Below are 23,135 nucleotides of genomic sequence, written 5' to 3'. Positions count from 1 at the left end.
ATTCCTCTGTGTTCTGAACCTGCGCCCAGGTGGCCAGTCCACAGGAGAACCAGCCATGTGATCTGGGAAGGTGCCCACATGACACAATTTATTTGGAAGATTGGGAATTGCTTTCCTTCCATATCGTGACTTGGCATTCCCGGTTTCTCACTCCTGTCAAGATTTTCAGTAAGGTTCATCTTTCACTGGGTCATGGGTGTTCCCCACGACCTCTCCCCTCACTCTAAGACCAAATATATTATAATAGTATTTATTAAGGTTGAGTCTAGCGTTTTGATGAGCTAAAAGGCATTTTCTGAAAGGCATGTGAATGGCCCTCCGAGCTGGGTGCCTTGTCATAGAGGATAGTTTCCTTCACCTGAGCAGTCAAGCCGTTTGATAACAGTACGGCAAACCCACCCCCCTCCCAGGGTGGAGGCCGCTGCCTCCTGCGGCCTGTACAAGTGGTTGTTTTTTGTTATTTTTAATGAATATTTTGTTTTCTTATTTTTTTATTCAAGTACAATTAACATACAGTGTTATACCAGCTTCACGTGTACAATGTATTGATTCAACAATTCTATACATTCCTCAGTACTCATCAGTATAAGTGTACCCTTAACTCCCTTCATTTTGGTGGACAGATGGGTGGCTGGTCTGGTGGGCAGAGACAAGATGTACACTTGCACCCAGCAGACCAGCCTGCAATGACTCAGCGTTATTATCTGGGAGCTTTCGCACCTTTTGTGCTTCACTTGAAGTTCTGGTAAATTCTTTCCTTCTGTAGGTTGACATCAACATTGTTTGGCTTCCCGTTGCTGTTTACAAAAAAAAGCAAACACCCATATATCTGGAAATATAGGATTTATGTTTTACTACTGAGTCTCAACATTAGTTAGGGTGTTGGGAAAGAGCTTAATTTGGCTGCTGAGTGGAAACCAAGGGGCTGTGTCTTTGAAAAGATGACACCAGTGGGCTCAGTGCCTAAGCATCAGTGCCCGCGCAGATGGAGATTCCAAGGATACCCAGGAGTCCGGTCTTTGCGCAGGCTTCAGCACGGATGTCATCTGAAAAAGGGAGACATTTTTAAAGAAAGAACACTAAGAAATATATTATTAGAGCGCGGCAAACCAATGCCTTTTTGTTAATGTTTTGACTGGGGGTGGGGCTGTACATGTATTTTCATGATCCCCAAGTTTTTAGCTATCCTTGTATTGCAAAGGATAGTAATAGCTTAACTTAAAGAAGACTGACAATTCCTAGAAGTGCTTTCTGGCTCTCTTTGATTGATGCTATGACATTCTGCATTGGGGACCTGCCTGTGTGCTTTTATTTATGAGTACTAATGACCCTATCAAAAGAAAAATGTCTTAAATTTTTTTTCCTGGAGGGTAAAAATGTCATAAATGCTAATTATTGTCTTTTTTCTCTACCTTCTGCTGTTCTGGGGAGTTTACCTTTTTGCGTTCTCCATCTGTGGCCTGGCCTCTCTTTCCCTCTGGCCACTCTCCTGTGTTTGGAAACTTTGCATAAAATGCTAGTAATGTCTGTAGTGATACACGTTACCCGGATGAATCAGGGCTTTCTACCTGTTGGTCAGTGCACTTTGCTTGCGCTTTCTAAGACTATCCTAGATTCCTAAATGTTTTTTAAAACTTTTTTGAAGAATAATTGACAAATGTATTTGCATGCATTTAAAGTGTACAAGGTGATGATTTGATATACAGGCATATTGTAGAATGATCACCAAGATCAAGATAACACATCCATCACCTCACAGAGTTAACGTAAGTAACTTGTTTGTATGTGTGTGTGGTAAGAATGCTTAAGATCTACTCTCAGCAACTTTCAAGTATACAGTACTGTTTTATTGACTCTGGTCACTATGCCTCATATTAGAGAATACAATAGTTTTTCCTTGGCACCCAGGACATTTTTAAATTTCGTCCTCTATGTTAACCCATCAACTTCTCCACCAGACTATGTGTTCCTTAGGGGCAGAGTTGTATTCGTCTCTGCATCTCCCTAACATTTAGCACAATTTCCACACATGGCAGGGGTATGAAATTCCCAAAGTAAACCGAATTGGGTCATGTTCCATGTTGATTTGCATTTCACACAACACCTAGCAGAGCACCTCACACATTGGAGCTTTCAGAAAATACGTGATGAAGGATTAATTTATTGGTACTCACGTGTCTTCTCCACCACGTCTCCCTTATACAGGGGGACATGACTGCAGAGCTGCTTGATGGGGGAGCCGAACAGGAACCAGTCTACATGAGTGATCAGAGACTGCAGTGGGCTGTACTTGACCCAGATGTATTTGTCCGAGTACATGTTTGTCAGAGCCTACAGTAGTATGGTAGGAGGGGATAGGATAAAGTAAGCTGACATCAACATGTGTGCCTTATGCTAAACTGACTTTTTCTTTTTCGTTTAATTAAGCAGAAGGCGGTCGGGAATCTCAAGACACCATCACTTTCTGAGCACTTAGTCTGCAGAGGGACCTCATTATTACCAATGTTATTTTACTGCTGGCGACAATAAAACCCAGAGAGGGTAAATCCCACGGCAAAGGTAGCACAGATGGGAAATTAGAGAGGGAGAATTAAACACCAGGTTCCTAGCCTTGTGTAGGGTTTGCTTATTCTCACTACCCTGTATTGTTTCTTCGCACCTTCATGTTGTTGGATATTATAACTTCACTCATTTTTCTGCCAATCACTATTTCTGAGAGTCCTGCTGTTCAGTCCTTTCTACAAAAACACTGGAATTTATTATAGGCTCTTGTATCGGGGGCTGTATGGTAGAAGTCAAGCTAAGAGGGGTGCCTGGGGGGCTCAGTGGATTAAACTTCCAACTCTTGATTTCAGCTCAGGTCATGATCTCATGGTTTGTGAGCTCCAGTCCAGCATCCGGCTCAGTGCTGACAGCATGGAGCCTGCTTGTGATTCTCTCTCTCCCCCTTATTCTCTACCCTTCCCTTGCTCTCTCTCTCTCTCAGAATAAATAAATAACCTTTAAAAAAAAAAAAGAAATCAAGCTAAGAGATGTACTCCTGCTCCCAAAAACAATAAATGTGAAAACACTTGAACAGGTGGAAAGTACATAACCATGGTAAGATATATATCATGATCTTCCCCCTTACTCTCTTTGTTCCCGTACAGGTACCAGTTTTCCCCTGCTCAAGAACAGGAAATATGCAAGGGTACCGCAGAGTTACCTTCCTCTCATAGATGTATCGTTTTAGTTGGTCCAGAGCAGGGATGGCTTTATGTTTCATGTCCAGGATGTAGCAGGCTCTTCGGGAGAGCACCCTGGATGCGATGTAGCCCTGAGACAGCAAGAGCACAGTTACTGGCCTTCCTGGTTCCCTGGGTTCTGAACTGGTGGGGATGGCATTTGAGCCTTGAGCTTGAACAATGAGTGCCAGTGACTGCTTTTCAATCTGCAATCCATTCCAGCCATGACTTCTTTTACACAGTAGTTTTGTTTTTTCCCTTGCCCTTTCTATCTCTAAAATTGTGCACCCCACTAGTCATGCTTTGCAACGAGGGCCTGTAGTTTGGGTTTAACAATTAAGAAGCATCAGCTCTCCGGAAGCCTGGGTGGCTCAGTCCGTTGTGCGTCTGACTTCAGCTCAGGTCATGATCTCACAGTTTGTGAGTTCGAGCCCCACAGTGGGCTCCCTGTTGTCAGTGCAGAGCCCCCTTCGGATCCTCTGACCCCCTCCTACCCCCGCCCCTCCCCTGCTTGTGCTCTCTCTCTCTCTCTCAAAAATAAATAAATATTTTTTTTAAAAAAAGAAGAAGCAACTCTCTGTCTCTTTCTGTTGATGTTGTTCTGCCTTTTCCTCAATTTGGAGTAAATTCAGTATTCTTTAGAACTGTGCTTTCCAATATGTTAATTACTAGCCACATGTGCTATTTAAATTTAAATTCAAGTTAAAGAAAATTTAAAACGTATTTCCTCTGTCACATATCTCACGTGCTCAGTAACCACAAGCACCCAGTAGCTTCTCTACTGGAAAATGTAGATACAGGACATTTCCACCATCGTAGAAATTTCTACTGGACAGCGCTGCTGTCCTTGACATAACTTACCGCTAACACACACACACGCTTCATCTATTCTCCCCTCCTTCACTGTCTTCTCTCCATCCTTTCTCCACCTCAGACCCAAGCTGGCCAGACAGGTATGAGCTGGAGGAAGGTAGGATGAAAACAGCAATGGTGCGTGGGGCCCGTGGAGCCAGAAGGAACCAGAAGCCATCTAAGCTTCATCCTGAATGGAATTCTCTCTATGGCGTTCCAAATAATTATACAGTCTGTGAGGCTGCAAGTAATTAAAAAAACAAATTCTTCTAGTTCCTATTTTTCAATTCTCACAAACTGACAGTTCCTAAAATTCAAAAATAGACTGAGGCAAAGCCTGATGACAGTTGAAAAGGCTTAAACCAAGTCTTTACCACTCTTTTTTTTTTAAAGACCTTTTGGGGATTTCCTTGAAATCTGTTTTTAAAAACAACTTCAGTACAGCTTCCTTTAAAACTGTGTCTTCCAAAGATTCTATACTTTCAAATGTGTCCTAGAACTCCCAACGCCGATGAGGGGGAGGAAGTAAGGAGGTTTCTACAAGAAAAGGAGAAGGAAAGCGTGTTCAAATGGTCAGTCAGAGGGACTACAACCACAGCACATAGCTCTCTCCTGCAGGTCCCTAGTCAGGTGGTCCAAATGGAAAACAAACAAATAAATAGATAAAGGACCGAATAACCTTTCTGAGCACGTTTGAGACTTGTTGTTAATACCAGCAACTGAAACTTGAAAATAGTTTGGAGTTGTTGGTTAACATGCTTTCCTTCTTCCCGAAGAAGTATGATTTATTGCATATCCTACTTACATAGTTAAATGTGTACAGTTGTTCTGGATTTCTGCTATTCTGTGATGGTTTATTCTATAATCATTCTTTTTCTGCATAAGTGTCTGTATTAGAAGCCCTAAGTCATTCATTTATCCATTCAATGAATATTTCTGAGTGTGCCAGGGCTTGCTTTGTGCTTGGTCACCCTTCTAGGCACTTTCTGAGCCTGTAGTGAGACAATATCATTATGCTTCCAATTTCCACCTGAAAAGGTCAAACAAGTGTGTATGTTTCCTGTCACACTTTTTTTTTTAGAAATGGTTTTGTTTGTTTTTCCATCAATCGCTTGGTTATCTAAAGGGAAAAGGAGAAGTCAGAAAATTCTGAAAGCATTGCCAGTATAGTTCTTGGAATTCAGATGCATAGGAAATGGCTACCCCATCATCCTTGAGAAACCCAGTCTTGGGGAATGCAAAAATTCCCTTGCTGCTTACATGTTTATAGTCAAAAACTGTGGTAGAGGAGCATGATCCTGCATGGATGTTAATGATGGCGAAATTTTTTTCATTGTCAACTGTCACTGTCTCCTGAAGATTGCCGCCATTATTGTTTGGGCTGATGATGTTATAAACCTAGATTAACAACAAAGACATAATGGTTTCTCCATAAATCATATGCATTGGAAAGGCAACCCACCAGGTAAAATAAAGTCATCCACTTGCTGTGAATGGGAGATCGAAGCCTGAAACCTCTTCCCTGGCATCCTATACCAAAAGCCCATGCTTAAATAAGAATGTGAGGCTCTTCTTCATCGTTTACTATGTTATATATGGGAGAAGTAATGACATCACAGGAGAAATGAAATTGACCACATTTTACAGCAATGGGTTGCATTTTTGAAGGCATTCCAGTTAGAAATAACCAACCTTATTGATTGCACTATTGGGTATTTCTAGGATTCCATCCCAAACAGGGCTCTCTCCTGTCCTTCAGATTATCTTGTATCTTCCTTTTCTTCTCCCAATATCTCCAAGATATAAAGTCCATAATGAACCAACTTACCTCGTATCCATGAGATTGTGTCCCAAAGATGGCTAGCACCAGGCATACCACCTGAAAAACAGACGAGTTGCATCAATTCCACTGAGGGCAAAGACATAAGGAGACACTGGACAGGACAAATACAAGTATCTCACAAAGTATCTCACACCTAGAGACACAAGTGGGTGGTCATGAATGGTCAACAGTACATTTCCAAAATGTGAAAACGCATTCACTCATTTGACAGACATTTATAGAGTTCATGCTATTTGTCAAACATAAGATTCTACCTTTAATACCCAATTCCCAACGCTTCCCAACATTATAATCTTCTAGGTAGCATATGTTCTTACGCCAAGAACAACTTGGAGCAGGTGAATAGTGAGGAAGGATTTATTTTACTATGGGAATACCCTGGTGTGATCCACACTAGATTTGGATTATAGGAGTCAAGTTGTGTTTTCTGGTCAAAAAAAGAATTACTTAATTCCTTGGGGTTGAGAGGGGAAAATAGATTTAAAATGGATTCATGGGTGACAGAAATACAATGGATTCCCAAGGAAAACATGACAATAGGGTGCTTGGAGGCATGGTTAATTTTTGAGGCTGACATTAAGGAAAGTTCTATATTCTTCTTAGTGATGCCATCAGACAAATAAATGTTAGGTTAACCGGCTGAGACTGACACTGAGGCAGTTCTGAAATTTTGCTGTAGTTATGTTAAGAATTATCCAACATGTTGATCCTAGTTTTGTGCTCTCTTTTCTGAACATCACAGTGCATGGCACTTTCATTGCAAACCGTTTATGAAGGGAATCTGCAGGGAAGCAGATATTTTTAAGAACCATCAGTAGGACTTTTCTACTCCCCTAACAATCACCAATAACATTTCTCTTCTGATGACTGGGGGTGAAGTGTCTGACGAAAACCTGTGTGGAGATATCCAACCTGCATACCTGCATAGCCACATACCTTCTCTGACTCCAGGACAGCTCTAGTAACCTTTGATGCTCCTCTGGATACTATAAAATGGGTCTACAGAGGTTTGAACAGATGGGTGGAGGACTGACCACCATAGTGACATAATTAGAGAAAGCTCAAAAAGTGTCCCCTGCCCCCAAATAACCACCCACCCAACATCATGATTAATACACCACGGTTACAGCTTTGTTTCGGTGATAGATCTCCTCTTGGAAAATCAAGAGACGCCTGGGGAGAGGGAACTTTTTAAGTCAACCATCTTGAACACTTGATGGGGAGGAACTTATCATTTTGCTTTTTCCCTCAACAACTAAATGAAAATAGGGGATACATGACTGGGGAAAGGAGTTCTATTCTGGATCAAAACACAGTCCTCTGTTCATGGAGCACAGCAGTGTGGAACCATGGGAGACTGAGACCAGGGCTGGGATTGGCAGGAGGAGAGGTGGTCATAGCAGGAATGTTCCTGCCAGTGGGGTCTGCGAGGGGTACATTTCAAGTCTAAACCTCACATTTACTGGCATGGGAAAATCACATTCCTCTGTGCCTCAGTCTCCTCATCTGTGGAATGGGGTAATACTACTCAGCTCACAGAGTTGTGGAGTGAATAGATCAAAGTATTTATGTGAAGTGTGTAGCATAGGACCTGGTATGCACTTAGAAAAATGACAGCTATTATCTTTTTTTTAATTACCACTTCTTTTTTAAATAGTAAATGTTGCTGTCCTAAAATGCCTACAATCTTCCCAAGCTAATAATTATTTAAAATTCTCCAAATTAAAATTCTCTAGGTATTTCCAAACTCTTTCCTTGCATTTTTAAATAAACATCTCAGAAAATAGACGATGGACAAGTAAATATCTGATTTAATATTCAACACTATCACTGCCAAAGATACTATTTAATTCAATCATAGAAGCTTAGAAGCATGCACAGTGTTCATCTAAGTCTTCTGAAATCAAAGGCACATTGGATTTGAACATTCTCTGCAAGAGCCACCACAAGAGTATAAAGAAGCATAAAAAATACTCACGAGGATTTTCATTTTGCCTGATGGGAAGAAGGTGCCCAAGCAAGTGAGGCTACCGGTGCAACTTCTACACTTTATATTAGCTTTAAGGTGTGGAAATCTCTTTCCAGAACAATTAATTTGGAAAAGGCCATGTCCATATATCTGACACACCCCAGCAAACACCTTTATCAGGATTGAGACCCAGTCACATAACCTGATATCAATAAAGTTCATTAGTCAGTAGTAAAAATTTACCACTTGGTCACTCAGTAAATATTCCTTGCTTATCTGCATTATGTTGCAGTTAAGATTTCAATTCCACCCTTTAAAAATATTACAGGATGCTTGTTCTACACCAACATCTTATAGACATACAAGGACACAGTCCTACTATCTGCCCCTAATGTTAAAGTCCTCCCTTAAGAATCTTCAATGTCTTTTCGGGTCTGTCCTGCATTTTGAATTCTTCTGCCCAAAGACTGGACATAAGACAAGAGTTGAACACTGGCTGGGGGAGGGGGTCCCTATGACCTTATTTCTTCTCCCTTTTGAAGTTGGTCCCAATTTCCAGAGATTCATGAGAAACAAGATTCAGATAGCACTCTGCCCGATTACCAGGATTAGCCAAATTTTTACATGTAGCATTGCCCAAAACTCCATAAAAACTGTGTTATATATCTCTAGTTATCCTGAAATGCACTGAAAATTTCTCAAATTCAAAAAAATAGAATAAAGTTGGATTTGTGTAATTTTTATAATGCCACGATAAAAAAAAAATTTGGCTAGTGTTACGGTAGAATCATTAATTCAGAAGGCGGGGAAATACAAAAACAAACAGTACCTGTAAATGACAAAACTGTTAAATATTGAGAATCGCTATGGTCAGCAGAGAAATAACGTAAATGATGTTCCTGTTCTACAGCTGGCATCACTTCCTAACTAGCTGCTTAAAATAAGAGGTTTTTCAAAAGCAGACATTGGGCATTTTGGGGGTTACCGACTTTACTGGAGTTCCCCTACCCTGGTTGGTTAGCTGGCGTGCATGTAAAACGTGCTGCTTTATTCAATCTTTTTGAGATACTGGCAGCAAGAAGGATTCCAGTGTTGTAGTACAATTGCAAATTTTCTCCCCTATCTGGTTCCCAAGCCCCCCAAAATCAAGCCAGCTCCCACACCTGAGGCAGACAGAGGTATTACATACTTGCATTTCTTCCTATCTTTGTCTGCCTTCTTTGTATTGATAAAGACTTCACATTCTTTTTTCCCCTTTTATTTCTGGAAGTTTTCAACTTTTTTATTATTTAGTTCTAACTTTGATATTCTAGCAGGCATACTTAATTGATCACATTCCTTACAATCCAAAAGGTATCCTGCATTTTCGTCTTCTCAACAAAGACAAGAACTCAGTAACCTTTGACTACCGAGCATTTTTCCATCCCCATATTGGTATATTTGTGCAGCATTTTACCTTCACCTTTATTAATTTATTTTTATTTTTTTTAATGTTTATTTTTGAAAGAGAGAGAGAGACAAAGTGTGAGCGGAGGAGGGGCAGAGAGAGGGAGACATGGAGTCTGAAGCAGGCTCCAGGCTCCCAGCTGTCAGCACAGAGCCAGATGCAGGGTTTGAACTCACCAACTGCGACCAACTGCGAAATCATGACCTGAGCCGAAGTCAGATGCTTAACCGACCGAGCCACCCAGGCGCCCCTTACTTTCACCTTTAAAAAATAGCACAAAAGGGGCGCCTGGGTGGCGCAGTCAGTTAAGCGTCCGACTTCAGCCAGGTCACGATCTTGTGGTCTGTGAGTTCGAGCCCCGCGTCGGGCTCTGGGCTAATGGCTCGGAGCCTGTTTCTGATTCTGTGTCTCCCTCTCTCTCTGACCCTCCCCCACTCATGCTCTGTCTCTCTCTGTCCCAAAAATTAAAAAAAAAAAAAAAAAAAAAAAAAAAAAAAAAAATAGCACAAAAATACTTGTTTCCCATCAATAGATAATTAAATTAATCAAATTTTTGTGCTAATTCTCATTTTTTATATCCCCCAAGGTTTGTTTCCTCTTGGCTTAAGTATATCTTTTATAGTTCTTTTATTGAGATCCAATAGATACTAATTTTTTTTGTCTTTTTATGTTTAAAAATACCTTTATGGGGGCGCCTGGGTGGCGCAGTCGGTTAAGCGTCCGACTTCAGCCAGGTCACGATCTCGCGGTCCGTGAGTTCGAGCCCCGCGTCAGGCTCTGGGCTGATGGCTCGGCTCGGAGCCTGGAGCCTGTTTCTGATTCTGTGTCTCCCTCTCTCTGCCCCTCCCCCGTTCATGCTCTGTCTCTCTCTGTCCCAAAAATAAATAAAAAACGTTGAAAAAAAAAAAATTTTAAAAAAAAAAATACCTTTATGTTTTTATCATCCAATATTGTATTTATTTAAAAAAAATTTTTTTTAAGTTTGTTTATTTTGAAAGAGAGAGTACAGGCAGGGGAGGGGCAGAGACAGAGGGAGAGAGAGAGAATTCCAAGCAGGCTCTGCACTATCTGTGTGGAGCCCAATGTGGCACTTGAAATCATAAACCACAAGATCATGACCTGAGCAGAAGTTGGACGCTTAACCAACTAAGCCACCCAGGCGCCCCACCCCCAACAAGATTTTATTTAAATTCAAGTTAGCATATTGTTGGTTTCAGGAGTAGAATCTAGTGATTCATCACTTACATACAACACCCAGTGCTCATCACAAGTACCCTCCTTAATGCCCATCATCCATCTAGCCCATTTCCCCACCCATCTCCCCTCCAGCAACCCTCAGTTTGCTATCTATGGTTACGAGTTTCCTATGGTTTGCCTCTCTCTCTTTTTTAATCTTGTTTTATTTTTCCTTCCCTTCCCCTATGTTCATCCGTTTTGTTTCTTAAATTCTACACATGAGTAAAATCATACGGTATTTGTCTTTCTCTGACTGACTTATTTTACTTAGCATAATGCATTCTAGCTTCATCCATGTCATTGCAAATGGCAAGATTTCATTCTTTTTGATGGCAGAGTAATATTCCACTGTATATTCCACTGTGTGTGTGTGTATATATGTATATATATATATATATATATATATATACACCACTTCTTTATCCATTCATCAGTCAATGGACATTTGAGCTGTTTCCATAATTTGGCTATTGTTGATAGTGCTGCTATAAACGTTGGGGTTCATGTGCCCTTTTGAATCAGTAGAAAATGTCTTTATTTTCTTCTCACTTTAGAATTGTAGTTATAGGTTGACAGGTATTTTCCTTCTAGCACTTTAAAGATGTTACTCCATTGCTTTCTGGCATCCACTGTTGCTGATGTGAAACACGATATCAGCATGGTTGCAATGTTCCTAGTTTGTTCTTTTCCACAGTAATATGCTGTTCTATTTCTGCCAATTTTATTCTCATAATTTATTGGTCTTTTTTACAAATTTAATGCCTTCATTTATATCTGAAAGTATCTTAAACACATCCTTAGTTAATGTCTTTTTCTTACTATTTTGTTGTTCAAACCAAATAGTAAATCCATTTATTTCCACCTATTTACTGGGTTAGTTACCTTTATGTAAGTTGAAATCCACTTTAACTCTTACCTTGTTTTTTATAATCTTTTCTTTATTATGACTCTGGCCATTCTTTATCATGGTGCAGCCAATGAATTTATTACCAGGTCATTTTTGCCATATCTAAGAAAGGGCTGAAAACCTGCTGTTAGGGGGGAAAAGAGTTTCAATTCTAAATGGCCCTGGGATGAGGGTGTAGTTATTTAGGCAAGCTAATGTAGATCCTACCATAAGAAAAAAATTAATTCCAAGTTAATTTTTTAAATACATATAAGCATTGTACATATAATAAAAGAAGTCAAAAACAAAAGGAAAAAGGAACAAACTAGAGGAAAATACAGGTGAACTTTGATCTGATTTTCACAATGCGAAAGATTTCCTAAGCCTAAAAGTATTGGAATATATCACAAGAAAAAAATGTATAAGCCTCACTAATAATAAATGATCATTAGTTATTTAAAAAAAATTAAAGGCACATTTGGGACACCTGGGTGGCTTAGTCAGTTAAGCATCCGACTTCGGCTCAGCTCATGATCTCACAGTTCATGAGTTCAAGCCCCACTTCAGGCTTTGTGCTGACAGCTCAGAGCCTGGAGCCTGCTTCGGATTCTGTGTCTCCCTCTCTCTCTGCCCCTCCCCCACTTCTGCTCTGTGTCTCTCTCTCTCTCAAAAGTAAATAAACATTAAAGAAAATTAAAGGCACACTTAAAACTCAGGAAAAATACTTTTAACACATATGAGAGACAAAGAGTAATATTTTCTTTGTTTATTTTTTTAGGATTAAATAACCTTTCTTATTTTTATTATTAAATAAACAGCCAAATGTTTATTAAAAATCTCCAAAAAATAATAGTTTCAAGTTATAAACGGCTTTTACAAATTCAAAAGAAAATAGTGAATGCATGCAATGTTTTTTAATGGGCAAAGAACCTGATTACAGGAAGGGGCATTAATAGGAGATGATACAGAGTGAAGCTCGGAAAACACTCTGCCCAGATTTGAATTTCGAGTTCTCTAATTTCTCACCATGTGCTTCAAAATCTTCGTGAGGACAGAAGGAGAACAAAGTGCCTCTTCAGAGCATCCTTGGGAACGTGGATGAGCTCATATACACAACATACTTATAGTAGTCACTGGCGCAGAGTGAGCTTGCAATAAAATTTACCCAATATTATTAAACTATTTTCATAAGTAAAACATGTTCAAACTTGTAAATTATTAAATAATTGCAAATTCAAGCAGCTTTACTAAATTAAATATAAATGGAACTAAGATATCTGGAAAATCCCTAATTATCTGAACACTTTTTTAAAAACCACTTCCAAATAAATCATGGGTTAAAGAGGTAGTCACAAGGAAATTAGAAAATATTTTGAAGTTAAGGAAGTGAATATGCAACATATCAGAATTTGTGGATACAGAGAAAATCGTAGCACTGAATACTCATATCGGAAAAAAAAAGACCTAAAATAAATGATCAAAGTATTCACCTTAAGAAACATGAAAACAAATATCAAATTAAACCTAAAGCAAGCACAAAACAAGAAATAATAAAGATAAGGACAGAAATAAATGAAATTGATTATAGAAAAATCAGGAAAAAAATCAATGAAAAATGCCAATGGTTTAAGTGATCAATCGATAAATCTCTAGCCAGACTGTTTAAGAGAAAAAAGGCATGAATTATTAATACCACCAATAAAAAGGGAGCATCAATACATCAGTGCTGATTTTATACCCATTAAAAGAATAAGAGAATATTCCAAACAACTTTATGTCCAAAATCAACAATCACATGAAGTCAACAATCTAAATGAAATAGACAAAATTCTTAAAAACCACAAACTATCAAAATTTACTCAAGAAGAAATAAATACCTTGAGTGAGCCTATATCAATCAAAGAAATTGAATTTGTAGTTAAAAACTTTCCAGGGTGCCTGGGTGGCTCGGTCTGTTACTCTTGATCTTGGCTCAGGTCATGATCTCACAGCTCCTGAGATGCAACCTTGTATTGGGCTCTGCGCTGATGTCACAGAGTCTGCTTGGGATTCTGTCTCTCCTTCTCTCTGCCCCTCTCCCACTTATGTGGTTTATTTTCAAAAAAATAAATAAATAAACTTTAAAAAAAAACTTTCCCACAAAGGGTACCTGGGTGGCTCAGTTGGTTAAGTGTCCGACTCTTGATTTCGGCTCAAGTCGTGATGATTTCAGAGTTGTGAGATCGAGCCCCATGTGGGGCTTCACGCTGAGCGTGGAGCCTGCTTGGGATTCTCTCCCTCCTTCTCTCTCAGCCCCTCCCCTGCTCACACATGCAAGCATGCCTGGGTGGCTCAGTCAATTGAGCATCTGACTTTAGCTCAGATCATGATCTCATAGTGAGTTCCATCCTGCATCAGGTTCACTGCTGTCAGCACAGAGCCCGCTTCGGATCCCCTGTCCCCTTCTCTCTCTGCCCCTCCCCCACAGGTTCTCTCTCTCTTTCAAAATAAATAAATAAACTTAAAAATAAAATAGGCAAAAGATTTATATGGTGGTTTACCAAGAAGGTATACAGATTGCAAATAGGTATATAAAAAGATGCTTAACCTCATTGGTAATCAGGGAAATGCAAATTAAAACCACCATACACCTATTTTGAATGGCTAAAAACCACAAAGAAGCAAACAAGAGTGAACATTCCAAGTGTTGTCAAAGATTTGGAGCGAATAAAATTCAAGATATTATGACCACTTTGAAAAACCCTTTGGCAATTGCTCATAAAGTTGATATAATTATCATAAGACCCAGAAAACTCACTTCTAGGTGTTTACCCAAGGGAAGCAAAACTATACGTGCACATTGGAACCTCTGGGTGAATATTTGTAATAGCTTGATTTGTAATCACCGAGTTTAGGAAACAACCCAAATGCCTTTCAACAGGTGATTGGAGAGTTAAACTGTGATATGTTTGTATAATGAAACAATAATAAAGGACCAACCCAATGATACATGACATAGTTGAATCTTAAATGCATTATACTGAGTGAAAATAGCAATAACAAAAAAGGCTCCCTACTGTTTAATCCCATTTATATGACAATTTGGAAAGATAAGAGTAAAAGGGCAGGAAACAGATGAGTGGTTGACGGGGCTAAGGATGAGGGGTAAGATTGGCTCTAAAGGGCACAGGGAAGCTTTGGGGGTGGTTCATGTTCTGTACTTGTTTTCCTGGTGGTTCATCACTGTGTGCATTTGCTAGAACACAGAACCATAGAGTCGTAAGGATAAACTTTACTGTTTACAAATTCTATTTCAATAAACCTGATTAGAAAAATACTATTCATTAAGTATAAAAATATAAGCAACATTTAAAAACAAATTGAAAGCTGAAATATTCAACATATAACAGAAACAAATGGTACTATTCTCAACTTACTAAATGTTTTCTAAATCCACAGGAGAACAAAAATGAACACAGGTAATTTTTTTTTAATGGGCAATGACCTGCTTTGAAGGAGCAAAGTAACAGGAGATGGTTAAGAGTTGAGGCTTCTGACATTCTGCCTGAATTTAAATTTTTTAGGTACTCCCTGTGTGATCTTTGGCAAGTTATTTGGTCTCTGTGTACCTCAGTATCCTCATCTGTAGGTAAAAAGCAATAAAATGGCTCCTCACAAGGTTGCTGTAAAGATTAAAGGAGGTCATGCATCTAAAGACTTGGAATAGCAGCTGACATGGTGGGTTCACAGTAAATGTTGTCAATTTATTGGTCACTATTTATTATAAATAAATATTTTTTATAAATAAAAAACATTCAATACCATTAATTATTAAGAAACTGAAATTCAATAATTTAATAAGATACCACTGGTTTTAATTCTATAAAAAAATACCACACACTCAACATATGCATGTACATGCTAAAAATCAGATTTAAAAAAAATATGCAACTTCAGGTTTTCATTCCAACATATAATAGTGCTTAGACGTGACCACTCCTCTCCTTGCAAGAAATAAGCCAAATGAAGATCAACCAACTTTCCTTGAACCCATCAGAGAGTTGAAGTCACTGGGCACACTGCCATGGCAAAATCGGAAGAGACAGGTGAACACAAAGAATCATAGCTAAGAGTACCTGGAGCTGAAGCCACCAGAGCCAAACTGATGGGAACATCTAAGTGGTAATTTTCACAAGCTTTTGAAGTCTGAGTGTGGACCAGGGTGAGAGTGACAAATTCCTGAACACCAAAACCATTTGTGGGTTTTCACTCCGGGAACCATACCAGGTTCTCATGGTGAAAAGACAAGAAAACCACCTCGGTTCTCTGTCAGGGAGATAGGAAAAGTAACCATCTTGAAATATGCCAAGAACATTCTCTACAGCAAGACCTGATCTCCAGTGAAAAAAATTTCTCCAGAGCCTTATCTCATCTAGATAGAAAAGGGCAAATACCCAACTCCAGTGCCCTCTCGCTTTCTTGTTTCATCTCATCTAAGGAAAATAAGAAAAGAAAAACCTGGGGTGCCTGGGTGGCTCAGTCGGTTAAGTGTCCGACTCTTGACTTCGGCTCAGGTCATGATCTCACAGTTTCTGAGTTCGAGCCCCACATCGGGCTCTGTGCTGCCAGCCTGGGATTCTCTCTCTCCCTCTCTCTCTCTGCTCCTCTCTCTCTCTCTCTGTCAATAAATAAATAACTAAACTTAAAAAAAAAAAAAAGGCTAAGAAACACTTGTGAAGGTCACAGCCCAAAGACTCAGGCCCACTAAAAGACTGAGATTCAAATTATAGAACACTTCTCTTTTGCAACTTCTTACTACTTCATTAACAGGGTTCAAGTTTCACAACAGTGAATTACAGCTTTAAAACACTGCAAGGCACAGACTCTATTTAAGAAGAAGATTTTAGAGAAACACAAAGGTGAGGGGGGGCTGGGGGTGGGGGACAAAAACTATGGGACTAAAGAAATTTAAAGCCCCTGAGGAGCAAATCTTAGCAACAGCAAACAGTTAACAGAGCCCAACTCCAGCCACATTGACATAAAGCCTCATGCAAAAGGCTTATTTACCCCAAATCCTGATACCTTATGTCCTGCTTTCAACAAACAATGAAACATGAAGAGAAGAAAAGAACTAAAAGAAAAGATGGTGGAGAATATCCAAGAACTGTGGGACATTTTCTTTTTTTTTTATGTTTATTTTTGAGAGAGTGCAAGCAGGGGAGGGGCAGACAGAGAAAGGGACAGGGGATTCAAAGCAGGCTCTGTGCTGACAGCAGCGAACCTGATGCAGGGCTTGAACTCACTAACTGTTAATTGTAAAGTCTGGACTTTGGGTGATAATGAGTTGTCGGTGTAGGTTCATCAGTTGTAACAAATGCACCACTCGTGTTGACGTTGATAATGGGAGAGGCTGTGGATGTGTGGGAGCAGGGGGATACGGGAAATCTCTGTACCTTCTGCTCAATTTTGCTGTTAACCTAAAACTTCTCTTTTAAAAAAAAAGGCTATTAAATAAAACTGTTTTTAAAAACAGAAGGTGAAAAAGAAGAAACAAAAACCAAGGGCAACAAGTACAAAACACACCTATCTTGATTGTCTAGCAGTTAAAAATGGTAGATAATAGTCCAGCTATACCTATAATCCCTTAAATGTGAATGATCTAAATACACCAAGTAGAAAACAAAGACTGTTTGAATGGATCAAAAAATAGGGCCCAACTGAATGCAAACTGGTGCAGCCACTGTGGAAGACAGCATGGAATTTCCTCAAAAAGTCACACTATTGGATATTTACCCAAAGAATACTAAAACACTAATTCAAAGGGATAACTGCACACCTATGTTTATAGCAGCATTATTCACAATAACCAAGATATGAAAGCAACCAAAGTGTCCATTGATTGATGAATGGATAAAGAACAACTGATACATATATGTGTATATATATATATATATATATATATATATATATGTGTGTGTGTGTATGTATATATACATATGATATATATTATATATATATATAAAATAATATATAATAGAATATTATTCAGCCTTAAAAAGGAATGAAATCTTGCCATTTGCAAGGATGGATTTCCATGGATGGATCTAGAGAGTATCATACTAAGCAAAATAAGTCAGTCAGAGAAAGACAAACACCATATGATTTCACTCACATGCGGAATTTAAGAAACAAAACAAATGAACGAAGGGGAAAAAAGAGAAAGAGAGAGACAAGCCAAGAAACAGACTTTTAACTATAGAGAACAAACTGATGGTTGCCCGAGGAGAGGTGGGGGAGGGGGGCGGCATGGATGAAATAGGTGATGGAAATTAAGGAGGGCACTTGTTGTGATAAGCACTGGGTGATGTATGGAATTGTGGAGTCACTAAATTGTACACCTGAAACTATTGTAACCGTGTATGTTAACTATACTGGAATTTAAAATTTAACAAATAAAAATAAAAAGAAGACCGAACTATATGCTATATACAAAAGAAAAAGCCCTTTTAATATAAAGACACAGATAGGTTAAAAGTAAAGAGGTGAAGAAAGATATACCATCTAATGTTAATTTTTTTAAAAAGCAGAGGTGCTTTTTTTATATTAATTTTAGACAAAGCTGACGTCAGAACAATAACAACAGCAACAAAAAAACATGATCAGGGATAAAAAGGGTGAAATCTTCAGGAAGATATGATCTTTGATACACATGTACCTAACAAAAGAGTATCAAAATACAAGAGGTTAAAAACTTAAGAGAAATGCAATGAGAAATAAAGAAACCCACTCTTCTAGACTTTACTACCTCTTTTTCAGTATTGATAGATCAAACAGGCAGAAAATCAATAAGGAAATAGATGAACTGAACAGCACCATCAATCAATTGCATCTAATTGATTTGTAGAGTATTGCATTCCGTAACATCAGTATACACATTCTTCTCAAGCTCTTAGGAAACATTCACCAAGAAAGACCATATTCTGGGCCATAAAACACACCTTACCAATTTTAAAGAGTAGAATCATACAAGGCATATTCTCAGACCACAGTGGAATTAAATTAGTGATCAATAACAGAAAGGTAACTGGAAAATCCCCAAATATTTGAAGCCAAAATGATATACGTCTACATAACACATGGATCAAAAGAGGCTCAAAAGAAGTTAAAAGGAAATATGGTAAGAAGTTAATGAAGATTATTTCTCCATTGTAAAATGATATGTCTATTATTTGCTTTGATAATTTTCCATATTCTCCACAATTTCCTATGAGTTACTTTTATGATCGGGGGGGGGAAGGTTTTGATTATTTTTAAAAAGAAACACTGAAAAGGTAGCATTTACAGGCTCTGGGGACCAATTGTGTAAGGGAGAGAGGTGGTGAGGAAGCAGAGTTGAGGACAGCTGAGGTGCTTGTCTTGATGCGCTAGTAGTTAAAAATGCTATGAAACTAAATATAAGTTATAGAAACACAGCATGTTGGGGAACTAATGAAAATGTTTTGGTTTGGAGTCATCTAATATGCACATTTGTAAACTCATATCTGAAGCTTGGTAGGGTCTGATCTGTTCTTCAATCACATAGAGGTGGCTCATGTGTTCAGAATGGAGGAGCTTCCAGGGAAAATAAGAGGGAGGAGGATCAAGGGTAGGTCCAACACCAACATTAAAGGGACAGATGGAAGAAGAGAGGCAAGCAATTGTTCGGGTGGTGGAAGGAGCAAGTGGAGAGCAAATAGGAGATGTTAAGAGAGAAGAGAATTTCAAAAAAGAAGAGATGATCAGAGCAAAAAAGGAGAAAGAGGTCTAGTCACATGAGTACTGAACAAATTGCAACACATCCGAGGTTTCAGGGTCAGTCTCCCTGCCCTGCTCGCTCTGAGTCCCAACATCACCAGCTGTGCCTGGGAGGTGAGGAAATGGAATCAGAAAATCTACATGATTCTTTTAAGAGATGTAAAGGGAAGTGGAGAAATAAGCTTCCTATATGAAGAAGGCAGGGTTAAGGGGAGGTTTTTATGTTTGGCTTTGGTTCATTTTTTTAGTATCGGGGAGATTTTCCATACAAACCAAAAAGAAGTAGCAAACCAACAGGCGGATATTGAAATTTGAGGAAAAAAAGACATTTCCTGATGGAGAAAGGTGGGAATCAGCGGTGGAAGAGACAGAAAGTGGAACCACTTTCTGGTGCCTCCTCCATTGTCCCATTGGATTTAGTTATAAAACACAAACCAAAAAAAAAACAAAAAAAACCAAAAAAAAAAAACAAAACAAAAAGAAAAATTTCCAGATGGTGACTGCAAAGCATTAAACTCAACGTATAGGGCTCTGAGTGTGAGTGCCGTGTGACTGCACTGGTCACATGTCCAGGAAGCCAGCCCTGTCTCTCATATGGATTGTAGGATCTTGGGGCATGAGCACTGGTTGTTTGGCAACTTTGAATCTTCTGTGGCATTGCATTAGCTGGAGCATGGCGAATTGTATTTAATTAATTATTTTTCAGTATGAGGAAATGAATAAAAGGATTATAGGCTTGGTGACCCACTGCTGAGCAGCAAATGAAAAAATTTTTTCCTGGCCTGGATGAGGGGAGTTGGCTCTTTATTTAAACCCTGTGGGATCTCAGAAGAAAAAGTACACTCCAGAATAAGCCCCAGTGGATACGTTTCGTTAAGCATTTCCAGGAATTGGAGGCTGGGGTGTGGATAGGAAGAGTACATAATTGAATAAACATGGGAGCTCAGAATTCCCTGAGATACCTCTGAATATCCAATATGTTCATCTGAGCATGTGTTCCTCCAGAAGTGAAAACATACACGTGTGTATATTTTCGACCTGGGATGTAGAAAGGAAAACCATTTCAGGTAAGTCACCCTGCACGAAACAATGATTCACAAAATCATGCTTTGCTGCTCAGTGGCCCTAAGGCAAGTCCTTTGCTTTGGCCTTCTTCTGCCAGGAAAGCCATGGAGGCAGTTCATTGCGGGGGTGCTGGGTCCTCACAAGACCTGGGCCCCAGGCGTGGCCCTCACAGCTGCTGCACGGTGGTCCTCCCCATTTGGGATCAGGTTTGCATCTTCCATGTTGAGTTGGGCTCTTCCCACACTTCCCTTCCCACTGCTGTGGTTGAAGGAACACACCTTCTGCGTGAGTGTTTTTACACCACTCTCTCTGAATTACTTCAGGGTGAACACTGAACAGGGAATACTTGTTCTTATTTCTGAATTATCTATGAAAGAATTATAAAAGCAAACATGTTACTTATCACTTTGTGATTCTGTTCCTCATACGGTCATATTTTCTCCGACTCCTTTTTAGGATAGAAGTACTTAACCAGGTTCGATTACCCTTCCTGATGATGAAAAATGAAGTTATTTATCAATTTTGTCATTATCCCTATTTTCATATATTTTATACAGGTGATGTCATCACTCAGGAGACCTTTTGGCAAGAATTTTCCAAACCATGTTCAAAATACTCTAACGCTCAAGGTTAACAACCGATCTGAGGCATAATATATCATGGGCTGCCTCGAAGAGGATCCCAAAGCTCTGGCAAATGCAACTGGACAGACACGCAAGCAACGACAGAAAGGCAGAGTTACATATATTTTGGAAAGCAGTGGTCTCTTGGAAACAACAAAAAAAGAAGGGCTCTAAGATGCCACAGGGGAGAGCTTCCTCCACTTTGCTGTAATTTGAAAAGAATTTCTTTCCTATACAAAAACAACTATGTAATAAGCATGGCTTTTCTGGAATTAGAAGCTTTCTAGCAATGATTAGTAATATGCTATTTTACACGTCCTTATTGCTATTTTTTTAGACATGACGTTCCTGTGGCCACAAGTACGTATGGAATATTTGACACCATAGAGCACTGGCCAGAGCCCTAGAAGCTGCAGCCATGGAACCATAAGGAGGGTCTGAGCTGCAGGCCAGTACAGCAAGGCCTTGGGAGCAAGCAGGAGTTTCCTACTCCCCCGGGGGGGCCAAGTGTGTTCAGACCTCACAGTCACCACCTGACTTGGGACCGTCACAGGAATGTCAAACGGGTGTGAAGGGTGCTCAGAAAACAACAATAAAGGCAAAGAAACTGAAAAAGAATCTTTGCAGGAAGGGGCTTCCACACTCAAGCCAACACATTATAGAGGAGGTCAACTAGGCCAAAAGCTAACTGAACCCTAAATTTTAGAAAATGGAGGAACGGTTAAAGGGAAAAGCAAGATTACTAAGGACGTCATGGATGCTAATCACTGCAAGGTCCGCCCATTAACACGTCTACACAGGAGAGGAATCTTGAATGAGGAGACTTAATGATGGAAAGGGCCCTGTAAGTAAACATTCCCTTCTACTCAGAGAAAAAGAAGGAAAATAAAAGGTTGATTTCTGGGGGGAAGTTCTGAAAGGCTCTCCAGATCTATGGGATGAGCATATCACATGCAGACTGCATTCACTGTTTGTTCCACATGTAGGGAGTTCCCACCCAGCTTGACACGATAGGGTGTGGGGTAAAATGAGACCTTGGGTGTGTGAGCCCTGAGATAAAATGATGATAGAGGCTTGCTCCGTGATGTGGCTCAGCAGCCAGCTCTGTGGGCAGGGCAGGCCCTATTTACTCATGGGTTGGTTTGCCCCACACTAATCCTGGGGCACTGGGCCACACCATCTTCTGGGACTCCCTGGGTAGGTAACCACAACCAATGTAGGACAGCACCTCTTCAGCTGACTCCAAAAATCAGAATAAGTAAACATAATGCTCTTTTAATTCTTCTAGCCTGAGCACTCCCTTTAAGCAATTCTGTTTTTTTTTTTTTTAATTGTTATTGGGAGCACCATGCATGTGCCAGTATATTCTAGGTTCTATGGAGGTGACAAAAAAAATTCACATGTTCTGTCTTTCTCCCATGGAAGGACAAGAAACATACAAACATAGGTGGGAGGGAGCAAGAGACTTGCTCACACTTCCTTAGGACTTTTGGCCTTAGACGAGACAAGGGTCTTGCGGTTAGGGTTGATCCCCTAACCCTCCATCCACCGCCCAACTCTGCCACATTCATAAATACCACACCAAGTATAGAGGAAGACGTTCTGGTTTCTGGAGCCATTGAAATAATATTGTATATAGGAGGAACTTCTTCTCTTTTACCCATAGGGAAACTAAGGCCTTGAGGGTAAAGGAGACTCCTAGAAAGGAAGCAGAACAGACTCTAGGTCTCCTGGCCCTTAGTTCCAACCAGTAGCTCCCCAAATGGATTTTCACATCCAGGATACATCCTCAGAGGCAGCACAACTTGTTGTTTCCCTAACGAAGTTACCCCCCAGGGATACTAACAGGTGTTAGGAAAAATAAATCAATAAAAAAGAAAAACAACCAGGTTCTATGGTCCATTAAGTTTAGGGGAATCTGAATGAAACAACATGACATAGATTTCTCCCCTAAAGATTTCACAGCACATTTGATGTATCAATGTAAATTGTCAATCTCTTAGGAGGGGCATTATTGGACTTTGAACACTACCTATCTATCTATCATCTACCTATCTATCTATGTTACTGTCTGTCTATTTCATGGCGTATCCTCCACATCAGCATTTCACAGACCTACTGGAAAAAAATGTCAACCTTGAATCTTTGGTAAGGTATGGCATGCAAAAATTGTACTAGAGTGTACCCATATACCAAAGTGAGCTGGGCTTGAAGCCA

The 23,135-nt window shown here is 39.6% G+C and overlaps 1 protein-coding gene across 5 annotated transcripts in view; it reads right to left on the bottom strand.

Annotated features, from left to right (window-relative positions):
• Nucleotides 1–305: 305 nt before the first annotated feature.
• Nucleotides 306–23,135, bottom strand: part of GKN2 (gastrokine 2) — a 326,208-nt gene continuing 303,378 nt past the window's right edge. The window contains exons 1-6 of one of the 5 annotated variants that reach the window (XM_058683853.1): nt 11,488–11,621; nt 5,905–5,955; nt 5,337–5,474; nt 3,206–3,316; nt 2,175–2,331; nt 307–1,046 (exon numbers count right to left, since the gene is read on the bottom strand). In XM_058683853.1, coding sequence (XP_058539836.1) covers nt 964–1,046; nt 2,175–2,331; nt 3,206–3,316; nt 5,337–5,474; nt 5,905–5,955; nt 11,488–11,538 — 591 coding nt within the window. In that variant the 5' untranslated portion in view covers nt 11,539–11,621 and the 3' untranslated portion in view covers nt 307–963. Of the gene's footprint in view, nt 1,047–2,174; nt 2,332–3,205; nt 3,317–5,336; nt 5,475–5,904; nt 5,956–7,897; nt 7,966–11,487; nt 11,622–23,135 lie in introns of those variants that run through there. The other 4 variants (XM_058683856.1, XM_058683852.1, XM_058683855.1 and 1 more) reach the window with 4 other exon arrangements.

The sequence above is a fragment of the Neofelis nebulosa genome, chromosome 9 (assembly GCF_028018385.1).
Source record: "Neofelis nebulosa isolate mNeoNeb1 chromosome 9, mNeoNeb1.pri, whole genome shotgun sequence".
Classification (NCBI taxonomy): Eukaryota; Metazoa; Chordata; class Mammalia; order Carnivora; family Felidae; genus Neofelis; species Neofelis nebulosa.
The sequence above is the reverse complement of the archived record's forward strand: the minus strand, read 5'-3'. Positions and strand labels throughout refer to the sequence as shown.